Source organism: Anarhichas minor, unplaced genomic scaffold (assembly GCF_050575085.1).
Source record: "Anarhichas minor isolate MPS153535 unplaced genomic scaffold, ASM5057508v1 ptg000024l, whole genome shotgun sequence".
Taxonomy (NCBI): domain Eukaryota; kingdom Metazoa; phylum Chordata; class Actinopteri; order Perciformes; family Anarhichadidae; genus Anarhichas; species Anarhichas minor.
In genome coordinates, this window is record NW_027466470.1 from 17,852,132 (window position 1) to 17,872,572 (window position 20,441).

General features: G+C 43.3%; 1 protein-coding gene and 1 pseudogene across 3 annotated transcripts; both read right to left on the reverse strand.

Annotated features, from left to right (window-relative positions):
* Positions 1-281: 281 nt before the first annotated feature.
* Positions 282-8,967, reverse strand: LOC142956384 (cysteine/serine-rich nuclear protein 1-like). Of its 3 annotated transcripts, none has more exons than XM_076097944.1 (5): positions 8,858-8,967; positions 4,554-4,765; positions 2,889-3,139; positions 2,502-2,804; positions 282-1,874 (listed from the first exon to the last, which is right to left on the reverse strand). In XM_076097944.1, the coding sequence occupies exons 1-5, from the start codon at positions 8,950-8,952 to the stop codon at positions 888-890; spliced, it is 1,848 nt and encodes a 615-aa protein (XP_075954059.1). In that variant the 5' UTR covers positions 8,953-8,967; the 3' UTR covers positions 282-887. The 3 variants fall into 3 exon arrangements, with proteins under 3 accessions (XP_075954059.1, XP_075954060.1, XP_075954061.1); XM_076097945.1 differs by lacking the exon at positions 8,858-8,967 and adding an exon at positions 7,283-7,442; XM_076097946.1 differs by lacking the exon at positions 8,858-8,967 and adding an exon at positions 3,354-4,448 and having other exon boundaries at positions 4,554-4,692.
* Positions 8,968-19,307: 10,340 nt separating this feature from the next.
* On the reverse strand, positions 19,308-19,983 carry LOC142956717 (citrate synthase-lysine N-methyltransferase CSKMT, mitochondrial-like; annotated as a pseudogene).
* Between the last annotated feature and the right edge of the window lie 458 nt (positions 19,984-20,441).

A 20,441-nucleotide genomic window follows, 5' to 3' on the forward strand; every position in this document is an offset into this window, starting at 1 on the left:
GAGACAAGTCATATTAAGGCCTATTAGGCCTTTTGTAGCAATTTGCAAACCATGGGACTGATTGAGATTGTACTAAATCAATTCATATTTTTTTGTGTGTAATAACAGAAGTCAAATGAAAACAGTTCTTCTTGGCTTTGCACTGGAAGAGTCATGAAGCACAGTCATTACATCAAGTCAGTATTGCTCTTATAACGTGATGCTAGCTCAGTCTTGGTTTCTTCTCATGAACTACGGATGAATAGACAACACCACTCATTAAATACATTTTAAATCAGTAGTAAATTGAAAAAATGTTTTATTATATTATTCCAATACAGAAATGTCCCAAACATATTGTTTAGCATATACAAGATAATCCACAATCAGAAAGGCAGTAGAAAATAATTCACAACTCTGGGGTTGATTTATGAAATTTTTCATTCTGGTAAATGGATTATAATCTTATACCATGGCCAGCTACCTGCAAAATATGCATAGTTTTGTTGACACACGGGGCAATACCTTTTATTGCATCTATCTTTGTGACCTTTGGAATAAATATTACTTTCAATAACTTAACTTGCAATGAGCAGCGATGAGGCTGAAGCATCAGAGCCAAATCCAAATATTCTTAGTGGCCATAGTATAAGAAATTAAATAGCATATCAGACATGATTATATAGGTTCAGGAAATAAGAAAGACATATATTAATTATTAAGTGTTGTTTCTCTGAAATAAAGGCAAAAATATTTTTAGGAAATAGAAAACTAAATTTCCAGCTATAGGGAACACATATTTCATCATTCATTCTTTGTACATTGAAATGTTTCTTACAAATACATTAATTATACATAAAATTCTCGGACACAGTTTCTTGTTATGTCACTAGAACGCCTTGAATCAGCTATGACAGCTGGGTGCCGCTGACTGCATAACCCTGCTCTGGGCTGGGCTCAGTCAGGCCGATCAGAGACTCCAGGAGGTAGGTGCTCGACTCGTTCTGTGGCAAATAAACAGAGCTAAACAGCTGGAGGTGGCAAAAGCTGTCTGGGTTTCTGTGTACTTTGAAGGAGCTGTGCAGAGGCCCGGAGGCGTAGTCGCTGTCGAAGAACTCGATGTCGGAGTCAGAGGACAGACTCAGGTCCATGTACCTGCCTGAAAAATAGTCCACAGTGGGAGAGGGAGTGTTGGGGAAGCCCTCGAGAGAGTCATTGTCAAAGAAGTCTCTGGCCTGGTTTGCATTCTCATCGAGGTAATCCGTCTGTGATGTCCTGCTTACATGGTCTGTGAATGCGTTGGCTGTAAGTGGTCCAGTGCTGTCAGCGGGGGTGCTGTAAGTGGCAGGGTTGCCGCCGTGCTGCGTCAGTGGTTCTCCCGTGTGCCTCGGTTGGCTGCGCGTAGAGTGGTTATTATTTTCAGAGTCACAGATGCTGAGGGCACTCGACAACCCTCCATCCACACCAGGGAGATTCTGACTCCCATTAAGGCACCGTCCTGCATCAGAGTCAGAGGAGGAGCACGAGGAATCGGTCATGTCGCTGCTGCAGCTGTTCTCCTCCACCACCAACCGCTCTGGGGCGAAATGAAAGGAAGGCGTGGTGGGCATGGTGAGAGGAAGACCGTCTTCCTCCATAGTGAACCCAAAGGGGCAGCTCTTGGCGCTCTGCGCCGGACGGGCCTCGTCCTGCTTCACATACTCTTCAAGGTTCTCTGGAAGTCCTGTCTGGTCGTCTTGGCTCAGCGTTTCATCTTGCAGTCGCCTCTCCAGTTCGAGTTTCATGACGGTGTGGATGTAATGAGTCTGCACACGTCTGGAGTTGAACTCGATGCGCCCCTGAGTGTTTCCACAGCCGTCCTTGGTGCAGCCACATGGGAAGTTGAAGCGGTCCACCTGTGTGCAAAAGACAGCAGAAAGAGGAAATCAGTGCTGTGGGTACTCCAATGCAATAAGTATTGACAGTATGATCTGAAGTTAACAAACACTGAGACACATGAGCGGGGGAAATGTCTTTTTGGCAAAATGATTGTAAAAATCGCATTTATTTAAAATGTACTCGTTTAAATTCCTGATTGACTTATTACAATAGTGCAAATAATAAATGATAGCATCCATTAGGGTGGATGACGGATAAAATCCTCAATTACAGTAAATGTATCTTTACATCACATTATTGACACATTTTGTAATGTGACACATTTTCTGGAAAATCAATTCAGCAATTGTTAAAGTATAAAATAACAAGATAGGAATGTCAGTTTTTGGCAAATTGACAGATCGCTAAAGGCAATGGCTAAATGGTTGGAGTGGTTAACTAAAAGTGAATGATGAAAATTTCTCCAACATGCGATTCACGTGAGATGTTTAACGGGCTGAAAATACAATTTCACAATCAAATTTGTAAAAATTCAAAGCCAGTCATATGGCAAGATGAAACATGCCAGGGCTGAATTAGACTTCTAATCAGCCCTTGTGCTGTTGGGGGTTCAGGTAGTGTTTGTTTATGTATAAGTGTCGTACCTGGCACTTGATTCCTGCCAGACTGCATGCGCAGGTCTCTGGCTCACAGAAGCCTTGGCAGTCACATCCGCAGGCCTCCCTGGAGACTCGCAGGGCATGGAGCTGCCTCTTCTCCTCCCGGTCGATGCGCTTCACCCCCGCCGCCTGGAGGAGAGCCTGCCGCTGTTTGGAGGAGTACGGCTGAAGGAAACCCCCATCCTCCAGTTCGGCTTCGCCGATGTGGCCGTCAGTGTCTTCGTCTGGGATCTGATCCACCGTGAGCCTGTCGGCCTCTCTCCGGTCAACAGCCCCGCTGGTGATCAACTGGAATCAGCGCAACAGATAAAGTAAGGAGACTGCCGTGTGGACGGCGCTACGCGGACAAACGTGGGAACGAAGTGCACTCACTTTCTTTTTCAGTGCCTCGAGCCTCTCTTTCCTCCGCCTCTCTCTGCGTCCGTGCCGCCGCTCCAGCGCGTGCTCCGCCAGCGCGTACCTCTGAAGGGTGCCGTGCCTCCGCACCATGCCCAAGGTGGCCCCTCCGTGACTGGGCACGCTGGTGAAGCCCTGGCAGCGCGGGAAACTGAACACGGTGACTTGGTCAAAGCGCACGTTGCCCCGTGCGCCTGCAAGCCTGGGCCTCTTCAGGATGGACCGAACTGTTGGTGTTAGAAAGAAACAAAAACATCAGGGAAAAAGTGAGGCGCTGTCGGGTTTTGTATTAAAGAGGGACTCTGAGGTAGGACCATAACAACATGCTGGGAAACATCAGCATGTCTGTCAGAGCAGGCCCATATTTACGACATATTGTTCGAAAATGGTCACAGTGATGCATTTTTGGTCTTAGTTTAAGATTTAGCAAAAGGATATCACCTGAAATGGTGATAAAGGACATCTGCAAAGTGAAGGCGGATGACCCCCTTTTTCCTCAGTCTAAAATGCCAGTGCACTGCAACAGGTGAAATCTACTAGGTTCTAGTATTTTACTCATCTAGTTCAAATTAAAACGGGACTTTAATACATGAGGGGTATTTTCATGATGTTTTTGTTTATTTCCAAAGACCCGGTGATCTACTTTCTACTCTCTCAATGTTGTAAAACAACAACTCTCTCTTTTGCTGAAAGTCAGCGTAAGAAGCTTGATAAATAACTCTCAAGTCCTACTCTGAGACACTGCAGCAGTGTTTTTAGTCTTTCAGTCCAGTTCCTAGAAAGGATTCCTGGACACTTGATAAATACAGGCCCTGGATGTCAACACAGGCTTCTGTAGCTCTCTGAGTGGCCACTAGGTGACACTCTACAGGTGCTTCACTCCAGTGTCTTGGCGTCACTTTTTTAACGTACATGTGGAGAGGAAATACCAAGCACAGGGTCTATAGCAGCAGCAGTGGACAGAGAGAAAAATAAGTAAACCAGGGTCTCACTGCTGGTCTTCGGTGGTTTACCAGAACATAGTTACACTCTCTCTGACAGTTTACTCTTATATCCAATCGGTCACTGTTTGGTTTAACAGTTTGGCTTCAGCAAATTGTCTAACCTTTACACATAACTGAGGCTGAACTCAAGCTCCAGAAGTCTGTAAACAACTGAGACCAGCTGACCAAGCTCATCCCAGCTGCTCGGCCTGTCTAAGGAGCTCCACACTGGGGCACTGTTTGCACCACGACTCAACTCTGGCTCTGTGACAAAATAGCAAAAGCAGAAACTGCTTACTTCAGTCACTTTTAGACTGCAGGCCCCAATATGTAGCTCTGTGATACCTTCATAATGGCCATTTGATACAACTTGTTTAATAGGACCTTGCTATTCAAATTGAATCCACAACATCCTCGATTGCTCAGGCAAATGATCTTCTACCCAACCGCACAGACAGTCCAGAGGCGAGTCATTCACACTGCGCATTATCTAGAATGGCCCTAAGGTTAGCGCTTTCATATCGGTGCTGCTGCAGGCTGATAAGAGACACTCCTATAAAACACAGATGAGAAAAAAAAGCCAGATAAGGAGGAGGTTTTGCATTATTTGAAAGTGTGTGTGTGGGGGGGGGGGGGGGGGGGGGTTGTTGGTACTTACTGGGTAAACTGGCGGGTGAAGGAGGACTGTGAGGCGTGAAATCCTGGTTGTCAGAAGGGCCGCTCTCCCCATCGGACTCCCACTCTGAGGAGGCGGGGGAGGAGAGGGAGGACGGAGGAGAGGAGGAGGAGGAGTAGGGATTGTCATCTACCTCGGCGAACTTTCTCTTAAGGATGACTCTCATTGTTTGGCTGCTGTTTCTGATGTCCATTCTGCGCGGAGACAAAGAACAAAAAGGCCCGTTGGTTTGTTTACGTGTCACACGTGCGCTGTGGTAATGAAGGCACAGACCCATGCGTTGCTCTATCCGAGAAGCAGTACTCGTTGCAGCATTCCTTTCCCAGGAACATAAGACCAGACGTTATGTAAATCCATGAATTAATAATGGAATAACAATTCACTGACACGGCAACAATGATGCGTTTCCTCCTCCAAATGTACACAGTCAAATGATGCGTCCTTTGAAGATGACAGCTGGAGGAATGAGAGGTCTTTCCTGTTTAGAGCTGCTGGTCGAGCCGGTTTCAGGGCACTAGTTTGTTTAGGCTGATCACATCTCAATAATGAGTAGCTACCAAACTGATGTTCCATAGGCGCACTAATACCAACCACAATCCTACTTTCGCTTGCAAACCAGCTGGGCAGTTGAGAGAGTTAAAAAAAAAAGAGCTCTTTCTCTTTCCCCCTGCAGAGTACTTAACATTCCAATGATTCCTCAAGTTTTTTTGTGAAGAATACGTGGAAACGGACCGTCCAATGGCTGCATGTTGAAGACTGGGGGGGGGGGGGGGGGTGTAATGGTTCAAGTGGCTGCTATTTTTGGATGTGAACATGGAAAATAAAGTCCAAACACGAGTAATTTCAGGGTTACAAACCTAAGCGGGGGTGCTCAAAGCTACTGAGTAAAACAGAACATCTGAGCAGAGGGGTGTTAAAGTAGAGTAAAGAAAATCTGTTCTTGTCCAACATAGTCCATAAGACAAGTTAAGTTAGCAGTATGTGTGCAGAAACATGTCACGTCAGTTTGGGAAACAATGGGAGCCTATAGGACCCATTGCCGGGCAAACTGCTATCGTTTGGTTTAGGGCTGCATCAAGCGATTATTTCTATATAGATTTATAATTGGCTTGCTCCATAAAATGTAAAGTAAAGTGTACAAGTTCCCTAAAAACATACCCAAATGTCTTGTGTAGTCTGAGTGACAATCCCAAAAAACAACAACAGTATTTTGTTTAATATCATGGAAGTCGAAGAAAACCAGCAAATATTTACATCTGCAAACGGATTACTCCCTCATAAAACTTGCACTCTTCTTCATGTCTCCAAACGGTCCAAACTGTTTGACCTCAAAGGTGCTTTAAACTCCATCGTGGTCCGATAAGTGACAGTAGTACAAGCAGCTGACCAGGATTTAGACTTAAGTCCCAGAGAGAAGGGAAGGGAGTGTTCAACATAACACGAGCCACTGAAAACAGAACAGCATGTGCACTTTTCTAAAAGAGCGAGTACAACAGGGACATTGCTTCTGGTCAGAAAAGGCAATGTAAATAACTGGCTACCTTTGTCTGCACTGACAGGACGGACTCTGCCGTTGCCCTGCTCTAACACACACTCACTGTGAGTCCACAAGAAAAGGGGCTTCTGATTGTCTGTAGTAAGCAAATAGTTAAAGCAGCGAGTGAGGCTGTGTGTGTGTGCGCGCGCATGTGTGTGTGCGCGCGCTCAGAGTGAGTAACTTCCTGGATCCATCAGCAAATAAGAGGTGAAACAAGAGACATGTTCTTGTGCCCTTACACTGTTTACACAGTAGAACTTTGTGCTGCATGAGCAGTTAGGAGTAAATGGATTTCGCTCTGCTGCAAAAACATCTGCATGGCTGTTTAATACTCCGACAAAAATAAAACAAAAATCACAGTATTGCTAATTAATGCTGCATTGCAGTATTATTATAGTTGCCTCTTGTAACCTATAACATCTCTTACATTTGATATGTGACAGAGTGGAGAGACTTGTACATGTGGGTATATCCACTGAGACCACATCAATAATTTAAAGGTCCAAAGCAGCAGAAGAACATAGTGCACGTGCACGTTAGTGTGAAACAGAAGGGGGTACTGTACAGTTTAATGTACTGAAGTAGATAATAGGCTGCAGGGCATTGTTTATAGTTACAGTATTGGGGAGGGGGAGTTCACAATAATTTCATTATTGTTTTCAGACGCTCTTTAAATACCCACTGGAGTCATACCGACTCTTCATTGGAGGGGTGCAGGAGTCGTTTCCTGTTTGGCACAATAACAGGCATTAGACAGCTGACCTCTTCACCCCTCGCGGAGACACACGGCGATCATGTCAGCCACAATGACAACACTGTCCCCCCCCCCCCCCCCCCCCCCTGTCTTTACAGCACAAACAGCAGCAGGCACGAATCCCATTCAAACCAGACAAAACTTAGAGCAGGGCAGCGCGGAGGAGCGGGGTGCGCGTCGCTGTGATGGGAAGTTTGTTTAAATATTTGAAGGCTAAACTACTTTTACGCTTACTTCAAAAGTACAATTTACAGTGACGGTATAGAAATTGCCCAAATTCCACAAAATGATGGACTATGTTATTCTAGATAAACATTAGACTGAAGTGATAAACATTAAATACGATACGGTCACCATGTAACCCACAGTAATTACTGACCCTAAAGGGGGTACGGCGGAGTTATTTTGGCAGTTACTCACCAGGAAGTAAAATGCAGCATAATGACAGAAAGCATCTTAAATTGACACGAAGTTATGGGTCTTGTCTGCGGTGCAGCCAGCTGAGCATTGTGTGTTCCTCTGTGTTTGTGTGAAGCTACGCTGTAGTACCAGTGTGAACACTAGAGGACTGGCTGCCAGCAACCAAAGAGTAGACGTTTGGCTGCAAGATAGTGTCGCCTCAGAACTGCTATCGTACCTCTCTGTAGAAACTCCAGGGAGTAAGATTAGTCAGACATAAGCTACGTCATAGTTAGATGACAGTTTTAGCCTCTTGAAACATAAACAACGCTTTTTACTGATTCATACACTACAAACCACGCTGACCTAAATACTTTAACTTAACTGTTAAAACGTCGTTTGGTCTCAAATCAGCTGAATCTTATTCAGACTAAAACAACCAAAGCGAATACACACCAGCTTAATAAAGAAGTAACTTTCAACATTATAGCTCAATTTAAACTAGCAAAGATTTTCGAATTGGAAAATCTTGTAGTTAGCCGGCTAACAGCGCTTCTGCCGGACGAAACCGGAAGTACTTGGGAGTCGGTATCATCTTGGTTCACACAAATCCTCTCTGTGGCTCTCCGACTGTCTTGACGCAGACGGTGACACACATGCAGAGGCAGGAGACGCACTCGTCACTGCTGCCCACATTACCCACAGACTGTCTGTCGTGTTCACACTGGACTGTTACAAACAGTAATGTGGTGGTAAATACATAACTAATAAACCTCCAGCTCAGAAGGCAACAATATACACAAGTTAGAACACTTTTATCCAATAAAACAAAAGAAACTCCGGGATATTTTTGAGGGGGTGGACAAAATAATGGGTACATCCTACAGCACAACAGGTGAAGCTCATATTTTTCAGCCTTTGTTGTGACTGTCAGAGTTGTTGATTCAACTTAATTTCAGAGACTGTAGTATTGCTACCCTACAGTTGACATGTGTAATGATTTCATTCTTCTATCCTTTCATTCTCCTCTCTATATTTTATAATTTTGCATTGTGTGCATTATTTGTGGAAGACACATCAGCAATCCAGGGCCTCTCGTTGCCTCAGTAGATTGCCTGGTCTTTTACGTCTGTGTAAATTGCCTTCAGACCTCTAATAAAAAATGGTGACCAGACCTCTATTAAAGGTGGCACGTGCTGCTATTACTCATCTTACATCACTGTAACATGACTCACTGACATTCCTCTGATATGGTGATTTAAGTCAGACACTCTTAAACTCCAGAACACTCCATGTAGTGTGGAGAAGCAGTCGATTATGGATTTGGGTGTAAAATCCTCCTCCCTGCTTTCCTGTTATGTTTTATTGCTTGTTAACAACTGTAAGTATTAGTCAGAAATGACATGCACATTCCCATTTTGAACTATTATTAAAAATTAAGCTGCAGCGCTCAGAGAGTGAGACAGAGCCAATAGATGGACAGACAGATGAACGGAAAGACAGACAAGTCCAAAATACTCTTGAGCTTTGACCCCATGTTGATACATGTCAGTGCTTCAGTTTGAAGTAAAAAAAAAACCAAAATGCACTAAATACCTGTTGGTCCAAATATACTGTGGCCGGAGGAAGGGCTGCTCTGCTCGTCCTGTCCTCAGCACTCTGGCTGGCTGGCTGGGATCACTCCAGTGCATGTATGTGTGGGGAGTAAACACCAGGGAGATAGAAGAGAGGAGGAAATTACTAATATAGTAAAATGACGCTTACGCCTCATTTTGTGAATGAGTGTATCATTTTAAAGAGTTTGATGCGCGGTAGATTTTGCAACCTGAGGGTACATCCAGTCAGTGTATCCTCTCTGAGATCTGTGACATACTCACAACACATGATCCAAGTGCTACGCCATGGCTAGCTGGCTATTTATAGTGCAATCACGCAGCCCGTCCAAAAATACATTTGTGCAAAACAGTTGGAGTTTCCTGTTCCTTTTGTGACTTTGTTGTGTGCTGCTCCATACTGTGGTACGGTGCAGCACTAATGATGAGTCATGGAAGAAAATGAGTAGTTCACTCACTAGCTCTGGAATGGTTATTAAATCACTCACAATTTACTGTATATTCACATTATCAATGCAGCAATGAAAGTCAAACCAACCCAGATACTTGATTTATTTACCTTTTTCCCCCCAGATTTAGTTCCATTTTCTTGTCATGTCAATGGAGTTCCATACAGCGCAATGGTAGAGATTCATCATTCCAGAGCTGCCCTCCTCAACATTGTCTTCCCCTCATACATTCTGTGTCTGACAGATGATCCAATCTCATATCTGCTTGCACACAGAGGACAGTCAGAGTAAACCCTCGGCATGCTCTCTGTCCAGAGTCCACATTACATAACTCATAGCTAACCTACATTCTGGCAGCCGCTCAGGTCGCTGCCACTGGCTCTTGTGGCCCCGTTTCCTCAGCCAAGCTGTGCCAGCGATGGCCCACATACAGCAATATACTGACAGAGCTTGACAAAAGCTCCATTCAGCCAGTTCCTTCTTCCTTCTTGTGGATACTAACTCAGGGATTTACCCCTCTCCTACTGTAAAGATCACATCTTTGTTGTCCTTAGCATAACAGGAAGTATCAGGTGGAGTTGAACTGTGGGTTATTGCTTTCAAGTCAGCTAGTAGGGAAAGGTGCCAAATGGAGTTTAGTTTTTCTAAGAAAATACTTCCTTAACAACAGAACTAGATGGATAGACCGACAGACAGATAGAGACTCAGTGAAATAAGTTCAGCTCAGGCAATAAAAGAAACTGAACATGATTCACTCCCTCGTGATATTGAGAAATGGAGAATATACTCCTACGTTCTCTCTCTCTCTCTCTCTCTCTCTCTCTCTCTCTCTCTCTGTGTGACTCTCTTACTTCTTACTTTCCTCTCGTGGAAATATCACAAGCACACATGAGTTGGCTTCTTTATACATAGCCTCTGATGTCATGTTTAGCAGTCGTCACCATGGTCGCTGGGGCAAATATAGTCCAGCCGTTTCTATTTTAGAAGGCGGTAAAAGCAGTGATTCATTTTGCTCGCCTTCCTCATCACGATCATCATCAGCAGCAGCAGCATGACTGCTATCATCGTCAACATTGTCAACATCTTTGCAGTCATTGTTATCGTGTTGTTGTTTTTTAAGATTATTTATTAGGGCTTTAATTACCTTTATCAGAGCAGCTGCAGAGTGACAGAAGGGGGGGGCTGCATGGGGTGCACGCTCAAACCGGGTGAGTGAGAGGTCGCTCCATTGTCATGGTTTTTGACGTCAGTGATGTTCATGTCTTTATACGTGATCCTTTTATTCTGATCTGAGGTTTTGGTTTAGTCGCCTTAAATAGGTTTAAATGCAGACTTTCAGTTTGTGTTCAGAGTTTTACATTAAAGCCCCCGATAATCTGGTTTCAAATTTGAAGTTTTTCTCTGTACATTTATGTACATTTATGTGGAAGTAGCATTAGCTTCTAACACTAGTGTTGTTACCTGCCTTGTGTTCCTCTCAGTAACTCTGTGCACACGTCACATCTCATGTTAATAGAGAGGTTTCTGGGGCATATTTCATGATACAATTGTGAATGTTGTCGATGGTTTGAAGCAGATTGGGGGACGTAGTAAGCTAGCAGGAGAGATGTTGGTCATACATGCTAGAGGCACAGAAGTTCAGGGGGAGAGAGAATTACCGAGAAGGACTGTTTTTTGACAGCTGGATCGCTTTTCACCCCTCAAACTTCATGCACAATGTGGGCCTGATCTGCAGAACCAAATCCTGGACCCTTGCATCAGTTCGGTCGTATCGGTTAATATTTACAACCCCCAAATTTTGATTCAAATGTTGCTAAACCCGGAGGCCCCTCCACATGACGAAACAACATTTAACGTGAAACTAACCGAAACTGTTCCAACTTTGGCAGAATACTTTGTGTTCGTGTTGGACCACGTTGCTCTCAGTAAGAAGCTGATTGCGAAAATATGTTTTTCAGCCCCACTCAACTGTGTGCCAAACTGCCATCAAAAAGACTCCAACCCTCACTTTCTCCACCCTGGAAAATGCCATCAGATAAAGACTTTGGGGTGAAATTTCACAACAGTGACACCGTAAGTAATGCGTCAACTGCCATCCTTTTGTCTGTGCAGTGGTATCACTTTAGGGGGTGACACCAGAGAACTTCCTGTAACACCCTAATGGCAGGCGAGGGGCCTTGTGCCAAGTGCACGTCTGCTCAGTCCTGGGGCCGGTCCAGCGGTGATATCGTATCTCTGTAGCATAGACACTCGGGCTACAGCAACATCCTGGAGCCCAAGGGTGCTCCCTGGGCAACATGTAGGTTGAAGAGTGAGTATGAGAGTGATCTGTGCCACAACGGCGCAGTGCATGGACTGAGATGAACTGCAATGCATAATTCAAATGCCTTCACCCAACTTTGTCTATGTTACAATATTTTAAGGCAAATGTACAGAAAGTCATTTTATTAACTGATATGAATACAATATTTTTTATTTACAGTGTATAATGTCTAACACTACCCCCACATAACATTATCCGTGCTCTCTTTTACAGTATTGTTGCAACAGGCAAGTGAAGCGGCAGCCCCGAGTGCAAAATAGGTTACACAACTACAACTTTCAACAGCAGTGATCTTATCTCGCTGCATGTGAGCAGCACAAGCCGTAACAGCCAAGCAGCTGTGTGATTGGGTTTGACACCCCCCCTCCAACAATGAGCCTCTTGTCTACGTCAGCCACAGAGCTGTGGTGACCTTTCTTACAAACTTACAAACTGGCCCGTGTGACGCAATGTGGACCCAAAAGGCGTCTTCTCTGAAAGCATGTAATAGTATTTCTCTTCACGTCTCCAGGTTGTTTCATTGTGCGTTCATCTGTTACAGACTAACAGAGTTGTGCGTATGTGCGGAAGAAAGTGTTCCCCAATTCTCATCCAGCCACTTATTGCATCTGGCTGTCAGCCCTGCAGTGGGAGCTCCTGTGCTCTCCCAGACCCAGCAGAGTGTACTCTGCTGTTGGTGTTGGCTGTCACATGTGGCTCCATGTGAGGCCTGTGCAGGAGTGCACAGCAGCAGCAGGAGGAAGGAGACCTGCTCTGTTCTCAGCTGTTTGGGCCAGTACTGAGCTGTGTTGGTGAGACTGTCTGAATCCCCCTCCCTCCCTGCCTCCCTCCCCTACATGCTCAATCACCCACTGATTGCCTCTCTTTTCTTCCATTGCAGCTGGCAAAACACATGCATTACAGGCTGACAACACAACTGTTAGACGCTGGGTGGGCTTCTTGCTTCTCTCGCTGATGACTGATGACTCCACTGTTAATTGACACGTATTCACGTGTTTGTGCACGTTGTTTATATATTTTGTACTTTTCATTATGCATATACATTTACTACACTTCTGTTCACATTCAGTTTATCTATTTTGCAATTACTGTACACCTGTCTACCACAAATAGATATTACAACATTTTATTATGTATTTTATATATCTTATATTTTATCCCTATATTTTGACTTCTGCACTATTTAATGTCTTAGATTCTAATTCTTTAACTTGCATGATTTTCCTTTTATGCATATTTAACGAGCATTGTTGGAGGAAGCCTGAGATGCCATCGACTGCTTCTCTGTAAATGTTGCATAATGACAATAAATAACTATATAATAAGCATTAAGTTGCATTGTGGTACATTATATGTGCATTCGATCATTGTGCACAAAGGCAGCCCAACAACCCTTTAGTATAAAGCAAATAGCTGCCATGTATACATGTGAACTCGCCTCACTGTTTAGTATTACAATAGCGTTCTGTTCAGCAGTTCTGATGCCCTTTAACCACATGTGTTATAAATGGAGGCAGGCGAGTCACTCTGGCGCCATCAGTTGGCAGTTGAATGATATTAAGACCTGACAACAGTCAGTGGTGTGTTTTTCTCCCCTATAGGAATGAGTGAACCATCTTCTCCACTGGAGGTCGACATGGTAAATGCTCATGGGATGATGTATGGTCAGATGAAAGAAATATTATTTTTGTTGACGATATTGGTGATATTGTATGATAACAACTTAAACTTTAATATGAAATGCTACCACAGCGAAGAACAGTCTGAGATGTCTACAGGCCTCGTAAGAATGCAAAACATAAAGAAATACAGTTTGTATCTTGAAACACCCTCCATGTTACCTTTAAGCTTGATATGGCCGATAGGTTAGCAAACAGTTTGTATTTACACATACAGCCGTGTCTCCGCCAAAACCACAAAAAGTAAATATAGGGCCTTTCTCAATACCAAGTACGCCAAGTACAGACTTGTGTACTTGGGAGTTTGGACCTGGGAGACTCCCAAGGATGGGAGGACGCAGCTTACGTGATGACAACCCTGACTTTTTTCGTTTTCATTTAAAATAAGAAAATGATATGATGTATATATTCTCATTCACGCGCACTAACTCACACACCGATGGCAGCTCGCGACAATGCAAAGTGCTCCCTTAACAATAGGGAGTAATTAGGCAGCTACAGTAACTGGGAGGCCACATATTAACAGAAGCAGCAACTTCAGGGGCACAGCAGGGGAGTTTTTCAGTGCCCTAAAAGTGACACAAAACATTATGAACAATAACATATAATATCAGGAACAATAACCAAAAATGTCTACGAGGTGGAGGGTCCAATGCCAACTCACACAATAATAATTTGGGCATATTTAACTGTTGATTGTGGAGCATCAGCATTTTGGGAAAACACATGAAAAAAAGTAAATCAATCAAACCATTATTTAATCCTCATTTTTTTATCATAGCTTGAGGGTACTCAGATTCTTGGATTTTAGTGCAATATGCATTGTACACTGTTGCACACTAGTGAACCTTAATGACAAGTTAATGATTACCTCATGTAACCTGAGAAAAGCTCAAGCCTTTATAATGTTCCCTCTGGCTACTGGTGTATAAAATTCATGTGCCAACAGGCAGAATTGTAACTCCATTCATGCTCACCAGCAGATTGTAATCATTGTGCAACGTCAGCATTTCCTGCTTTAGATATGTCCTGTATTGGCAGAATATCAGAATAGCAACACAACACATTATCGTCATTTAGAGCCTTCTTATATACAGTCTTTGGTTAGAGCACAATAAGGAATAGCTGTGTGTGAGGTGAATGAGTGGCACTCCTGCTGCACATAAAGTGGCTGTGACATGCATGTGAGGTGCAGCTTAAATGCTGCTTCTCTGAGTTTTTGGCATGAGATACAGTAACAGAGCGGCTATGCCAGGCATTTCAACACTGACATCTGACTGGAGCAGCTGTCATAGAACAAACAGGCCAGCTCTCTGGTTTCTCAGTGTATTTTAATGCATCACACTGTCATCACTGTCATTAGGCATTTGAATGACAAAAAAACAAAAAGACTAAAAGATGAATTTTATTTTGCATCATAATTTTATTCTGCTTTGCATAATAAAAAAAAAGTGGGTTCTATTAGTCCAGCGGTTCCCAAACTGTTTAGGCCACGCACCCCCTTCTACATCCCAACCGGGTTCACGCACCCCCAATCCCCCACACCTTAAAAAAAAAAAATCAACAGAGCCTATTTATAGCCGCATAACAATCGGACCAATGAGAGAACAGTTTGCTCGCGCGTGGCGTTTGTTTACAAGATTTAGTCCGCTGTTAAATGTTGCAGTGTCAACACAAACCGAACAAAGGGACAACTGCAACATTGTATCATATTAATCCCTGAATCGGAACAAAGCAAACGAACTACGGGTGTGAAAACGCCCTGAAACACTGCAACAAAGTTTCAATACATTTCAGTTACACAAGGCGTCACTTTTTTAAAGAGCAATAAGGATGGCGAGGACACACGCACAGGCTCGGAGGCAGATTGCATCACATTTAATTTACAATTAACCATCCATAGCGGTTACATTAATCTGAATCGAATTACAATAAAGTTACTCTCTCCAATCATACATTCCACCATCTCTTTGGCAGCTGGCAAGCACACGTCTTCGGCGATTGTGTGAAGTAGCTTCTTGCTATTCTGTGACCAGATATGAAGCCCGTAGTGCGTTTTTTGTAGACCCAACACATGAATGAGACTGCAGTTGTTTTGGGCTGTTTTGTAACTCCTCCAATTTCGATATAAAAAATGTAAGGGGCTTTTGACTTGCACTGGCATGCTTGGTGTTCAGGTGGCGACGTAAATAAGAGGGCTTCAGACAGCTGTTAGCCAGAACCTCACTGCACACCACGCACTGTGGCTTTGGGCAATCTGCATTACAATCCAAGTGAAGCCCAGACCCAGATCATTTTCATCACATTTCCTCTTTTTTCACCTTGACTCCGCGATGGGCCTATGTGCTCTCGATTTGTCTGTGCCATCCCTTCCTCCTTTTCGGTCTCCTCTGTCTCATCTTTCTCTGACTCCCGTTCGATTTCTTCTCCCGGTCTCTCCCCAACGCACCTCTCCGTTCTCTCTCTCTCTCTCTCTCTCTCTCTCTCTCTCTCTCTCTCTCTCTCTCTCCTCTTTTATGACTGATAGCTTCAGATGTCCCACCTGACAGTTTCCCCGATTTCAGCCAGTTTAGCATATTTGCATGAACGTTAGCTGCACAAGCTAGGCTAGCTAGTGTGTACGTAAAAGACAGTCTGGCGGCAGGAGCTGAAGTGCATTTATTTATTAAATTGTAAGTTTTTAAATTAAAATGTTACAAAGGGAATTTTTATAATTCATGTTTTTGTGAAAAATCTCACTTAAATTTTTTTAAATTATATTTAATATCAATTATTACACCATTAGACCACCATTACATTTTTCCTCTCGCGCACCCCCTGGAGGCGTGTGTGGACGGGAAGCTAACAGTTTTTGACCGTGTTATCGTGTTATCGTGTCAACGTGTCAAGGTATAGTGTCAATGTAGCGTGTCAGCCGGAATATGAGCTTGTAGTTTCAAGGTCTTATAGTATCCTGTAAAGTAACCTGTGGTACTCTGTTAAGGTGGCAATATGCATATGAATAAATGGATCAACGGATCGAAAGCCAGACAGCGCATTGGACAGTGAAATGTTTGTGGAACACGCGTCCGAACAAGTTCTCCCGTTCGCCCCCCAGTGGCTTTAAGATATAAAATGGATATATGTTAAAGTCACTACACTTACTTTACTTACTTTTCTTAGTGCCATGACTCTACACCCTCCCATACAGTAGGTGGCGGTATGCAGTTGTGGTTGGTTTGTGATGCAATAAAGACACAGCTGAAGAAGAAGACTAATCAACGCATCAATTGGATACATCCTGAGCTCGATGCTTCGGCTAACAACAACAACAACAACAACTACTCCTTTGAATACGGAAAAGCGGATAACTAATCAATCACTTAAGACATTTCTTTATTAATATTATGAACTCACTACAGAAGCTCCCGTTGTTCCAGGCTGGATTATAGAGCTTCTAAGAGGGACACGCACCTGGCACCTGGGGTCCTGGTTGGAAAACTACAACGGTGAAGGAGCGCGTGGTAAAGTCAAAGACATGGCTTTGAGAAATGTTACTTGTAACCTCTTATGTACAGTCTATGCTTGTATGCGTCTATGCTGATCACAACTGTGTCCATTAGTATGGGATTTACATATTCTAGGCAAAATAATAATGTTAGTTTCTGATAATGTGTGCTTGGTATGTCTAATAATCTTGTTTATATTTGGAAACCAGACTGTATTTATAATTTCTCATTTTTCGGTTTGTATTGCCCGTTTTAAAATGATTTCAACAGGTAAAAGGACTGGGTCGACTACCATCTGTCTGATATAACTGATTAAATAAATCAAGTCATTTTGAGACATAAATAACCTTATTATGAAATAACCACATGGTCAAGTATATTTTTGTATACGTGACTTCAATAAATAAAGCACTGAGTGTTTTGTGAAGAATAAATATTATATTATTTCCGTTTTATTGATTATCAGAGTCTGAAAGAAGTTTTATTTTGAAAAATGACCGGATTCTCTCGCAATTTCATCCGCCTGTGCCTCTGACGCATCAAGACGCTTGTCTCGGTCACGTGATACGTTACCTCAAAAATTAAGCCCGCAAACTAGCGAAAATGAGTAAATAACTTTTGGAGAGCTTCTTTGCAAAGGGTGAAAGGCCACTAAGGAGACAGAAGAAGAGCCGACAACTTCCAAGAACATGAAAGCTTCATTTAACAGACAATATCAGGAGTCTAATTGAATATCAGGAGTAATTCTGAGCGCCAAGCCCGCTCTGCAGTATATGGCCAAATCCCAATGTCCCCCCTAAACCCTCAAACCCTGAACCCTCAAGGACTTACTGACATCACCTGGTAAGTGGTTGAGTGTAAGAGACTGTGAGGGCTTGAGATGGTGTAAATAGGAATGGGACAGCCCTTTGCTGCAACATGTCACGTTACCATGAAAACGACAACAAATATGATGTATAATTGTAGGTATTTATTTTATATTTTGTACTCCCTGATGTGAACGTCTTCAGGCTCTTTTCTCACATGATGAGAGGTGACTTCATATAATCTACTCGTTTTTGTCAAAACAGCTTCAATGACTAAATCAAATATTTGATGAATAAATTAATAAATATCTTCTGATTTCATGTTTATTTTCTGTTCCATCTTTAACCCTTAATGTTTCTGAGTAAATTTATTATGAGAGGCTGAACACACTTGAGCCTTCCTCTTTGTTTACCTTTTTTTTAGGCCTCCATGCGTCCACTGGTTACCTCGTGTTTAACGTCACATTGCAATGATTTGTGGGTAATTCCCTTAGGCTAAGTCAGCATACCATGCTGACTTACGGAAAGGGTTCATAAAGGGCTCAAAATGTCTGCGAGAGAGCCCTCAAACACTTGATGATTTGACAGTGGGACAGCCCTAAACCCTCACGGACTTCGCGGGAGCGCGCCTCAAAGTCCGTGAGTCCGTAAGGGGGGACATTGGGATTTGGCCTATGTGTTGACAGAGGATTAGCTGCTGGAGATTGTAAATGACGGTGGCCTCAAAAGTATGTTTGAGACAACAACTCTGCTGGTGTTTGGATTCAAATCAAGGCTGAATATCCTGAGATCGCCACTAAAGCACTGAAAACCCTGCTTCCATTTCACACATCCTCTTTGTGAAGCGGGATGTTCTGCAGTGACGGCAATCAAAACTAAATTAGGGAGTAGACTGGACATGAGGAACACACTTCGGGTGTCATGCCGTCATCTAGATCTTCAGCCTGCCCCTACTGCCCCTACTGTCTTCAACACCCCCCACTCGACTCTCCAAAATTTTAACTTTACTTTGCACAATTTAATAAATGTATTTGTTCACTATAAATTAAGTTTCTCCTGATTTAACAACCTGTGTCTCCCTGTATAAGTGTGTCAATTATCTCCCGGTGGCTTCAGTTCTCCTATTTATTATGTTTTTTGTGATGTATGTCATGTTATTTCAAATTAATTTGCAATCATAAGAAGTGTGGTCTTTGTTGGTGAAATGTTTCTTATATACAAAGAACAATTACTTATTGTAAAACTCCAAAAATATAGTAGAGTAAAATCTTTTAGGTGTGTTTTCTAGAAACTACAGGTCTGATGAGGAAAGTGGGAACAGGTGTGGAGGTGGGAGGGGATGTCATGTGACCAGGACTGGCAGGTCTGGGGAGTGAGCAGGGGCTGGAGAGAAGGACAGAGAGCCAGGACGGGCAAAACCACCAACCCACTACAAAGTCTCTGACCTCCCTCGAACGTCTCAGACAGTTTAAGTGGTTTGTCAACTTTTATCATTTCATAAAGAGGTCATTCTTTACCTTCAGGTTATTTTATAAGTAGTAAATCTCTTGTTGTCTCTGCTGTCAGACTGTGGAGGTCCAGTTTGGTGGATAAGTCACACTCTGTCTGTGTACCTTATCAATTACTTTTTACAATCAGTTCAGTAGTTTACTCATTTAATATTATCGCCATCCAGATGAAGACAGTTGCTATACAATAGAGCGAGGAGTCACTTGGTAGCAGTAGTAAGTCATTCCCCTTAGCTCCCCAACCTCCTGCACCCCAACATCTGCTGCCATCACCCCCGGCTCCTGTGCCTCTGTCTCCAGCCACAGCAGCCTAGCATCAGGGTCTTCATCAGAGAACTGGAGCAGAGACCCTGAGCTCCGCAACACCTTCAAACACTGCTTCAGCACCTGATTGGCCTTCCATTTCCCTTCCGTAGACCTCAACAAGGCGTCTGTGGTGCCCTTATCAACTATAAGGTCCACACTGCTTCAACCGTAGTGCTTGTGGAGCTGTGTGCAGTCCAGCTCTACCAACTCAAGCCGAGAGGAAAGATTGTGAGGTTGAATGGCTTTGGTTTGGACGTGTTCCTGCATTAGTCGCACAGCTATGGGGGAAATGTCTGCACATGTGACCCGGACTAGGAGAGGAGAGTGTCTGTAAATACAGGGCCCTAAAGCAGAAGTGCCACCGCCCATATCCAGGACTTGGAGCAAACCGTCTGGGTGGGGCTTGGTCTGCAATAGGGGCATAATGAAGTCCCGGACAGCATCGAAGCCAAAGAACCACTCAAAGTGTTTGAAGGTGTTTGTGCTGCTGCTGCTCTCAGTGTAGAAGCGGTCCCAGGTTGCTTTCTTATCCATGTTTTCAATCAGTTCAGCTAGGGCAGAAACACAGATGGGATTATGTCACATGAGTTAGTGAGTGAACATTAGCAGTGAAACACAGATACAACTTGCCTTAATGCCTCCATCCTTCTGTCATATTTGGAGGGACTTTATGCTAAAGTAAATTTAAAATCTATCAATTTAATGTGTCAAATATCTTTTCTTTTAATATATGATTTAAGACCTTTTCTTGGAAGCCACTAAGCTCGGCATGAAGACAATCTACCAAGCTGACAAACTCAAATGACTCATATTGCTCATTAAAATAAAAAAGCAACATACACTCAACATTCCTGCATTGAATCCTCCCTTTGTGTACTTTATAGTGCTCAGTTCATCTTTAAACTGTTAAATAGATGTGTTGATGTATCCAGGCTGTGTTATATTAGACTGCATTAGCTTGGTGTCGCTAACAAGTTTGCAACTGAGTGTGACGTTATTGCACAACAA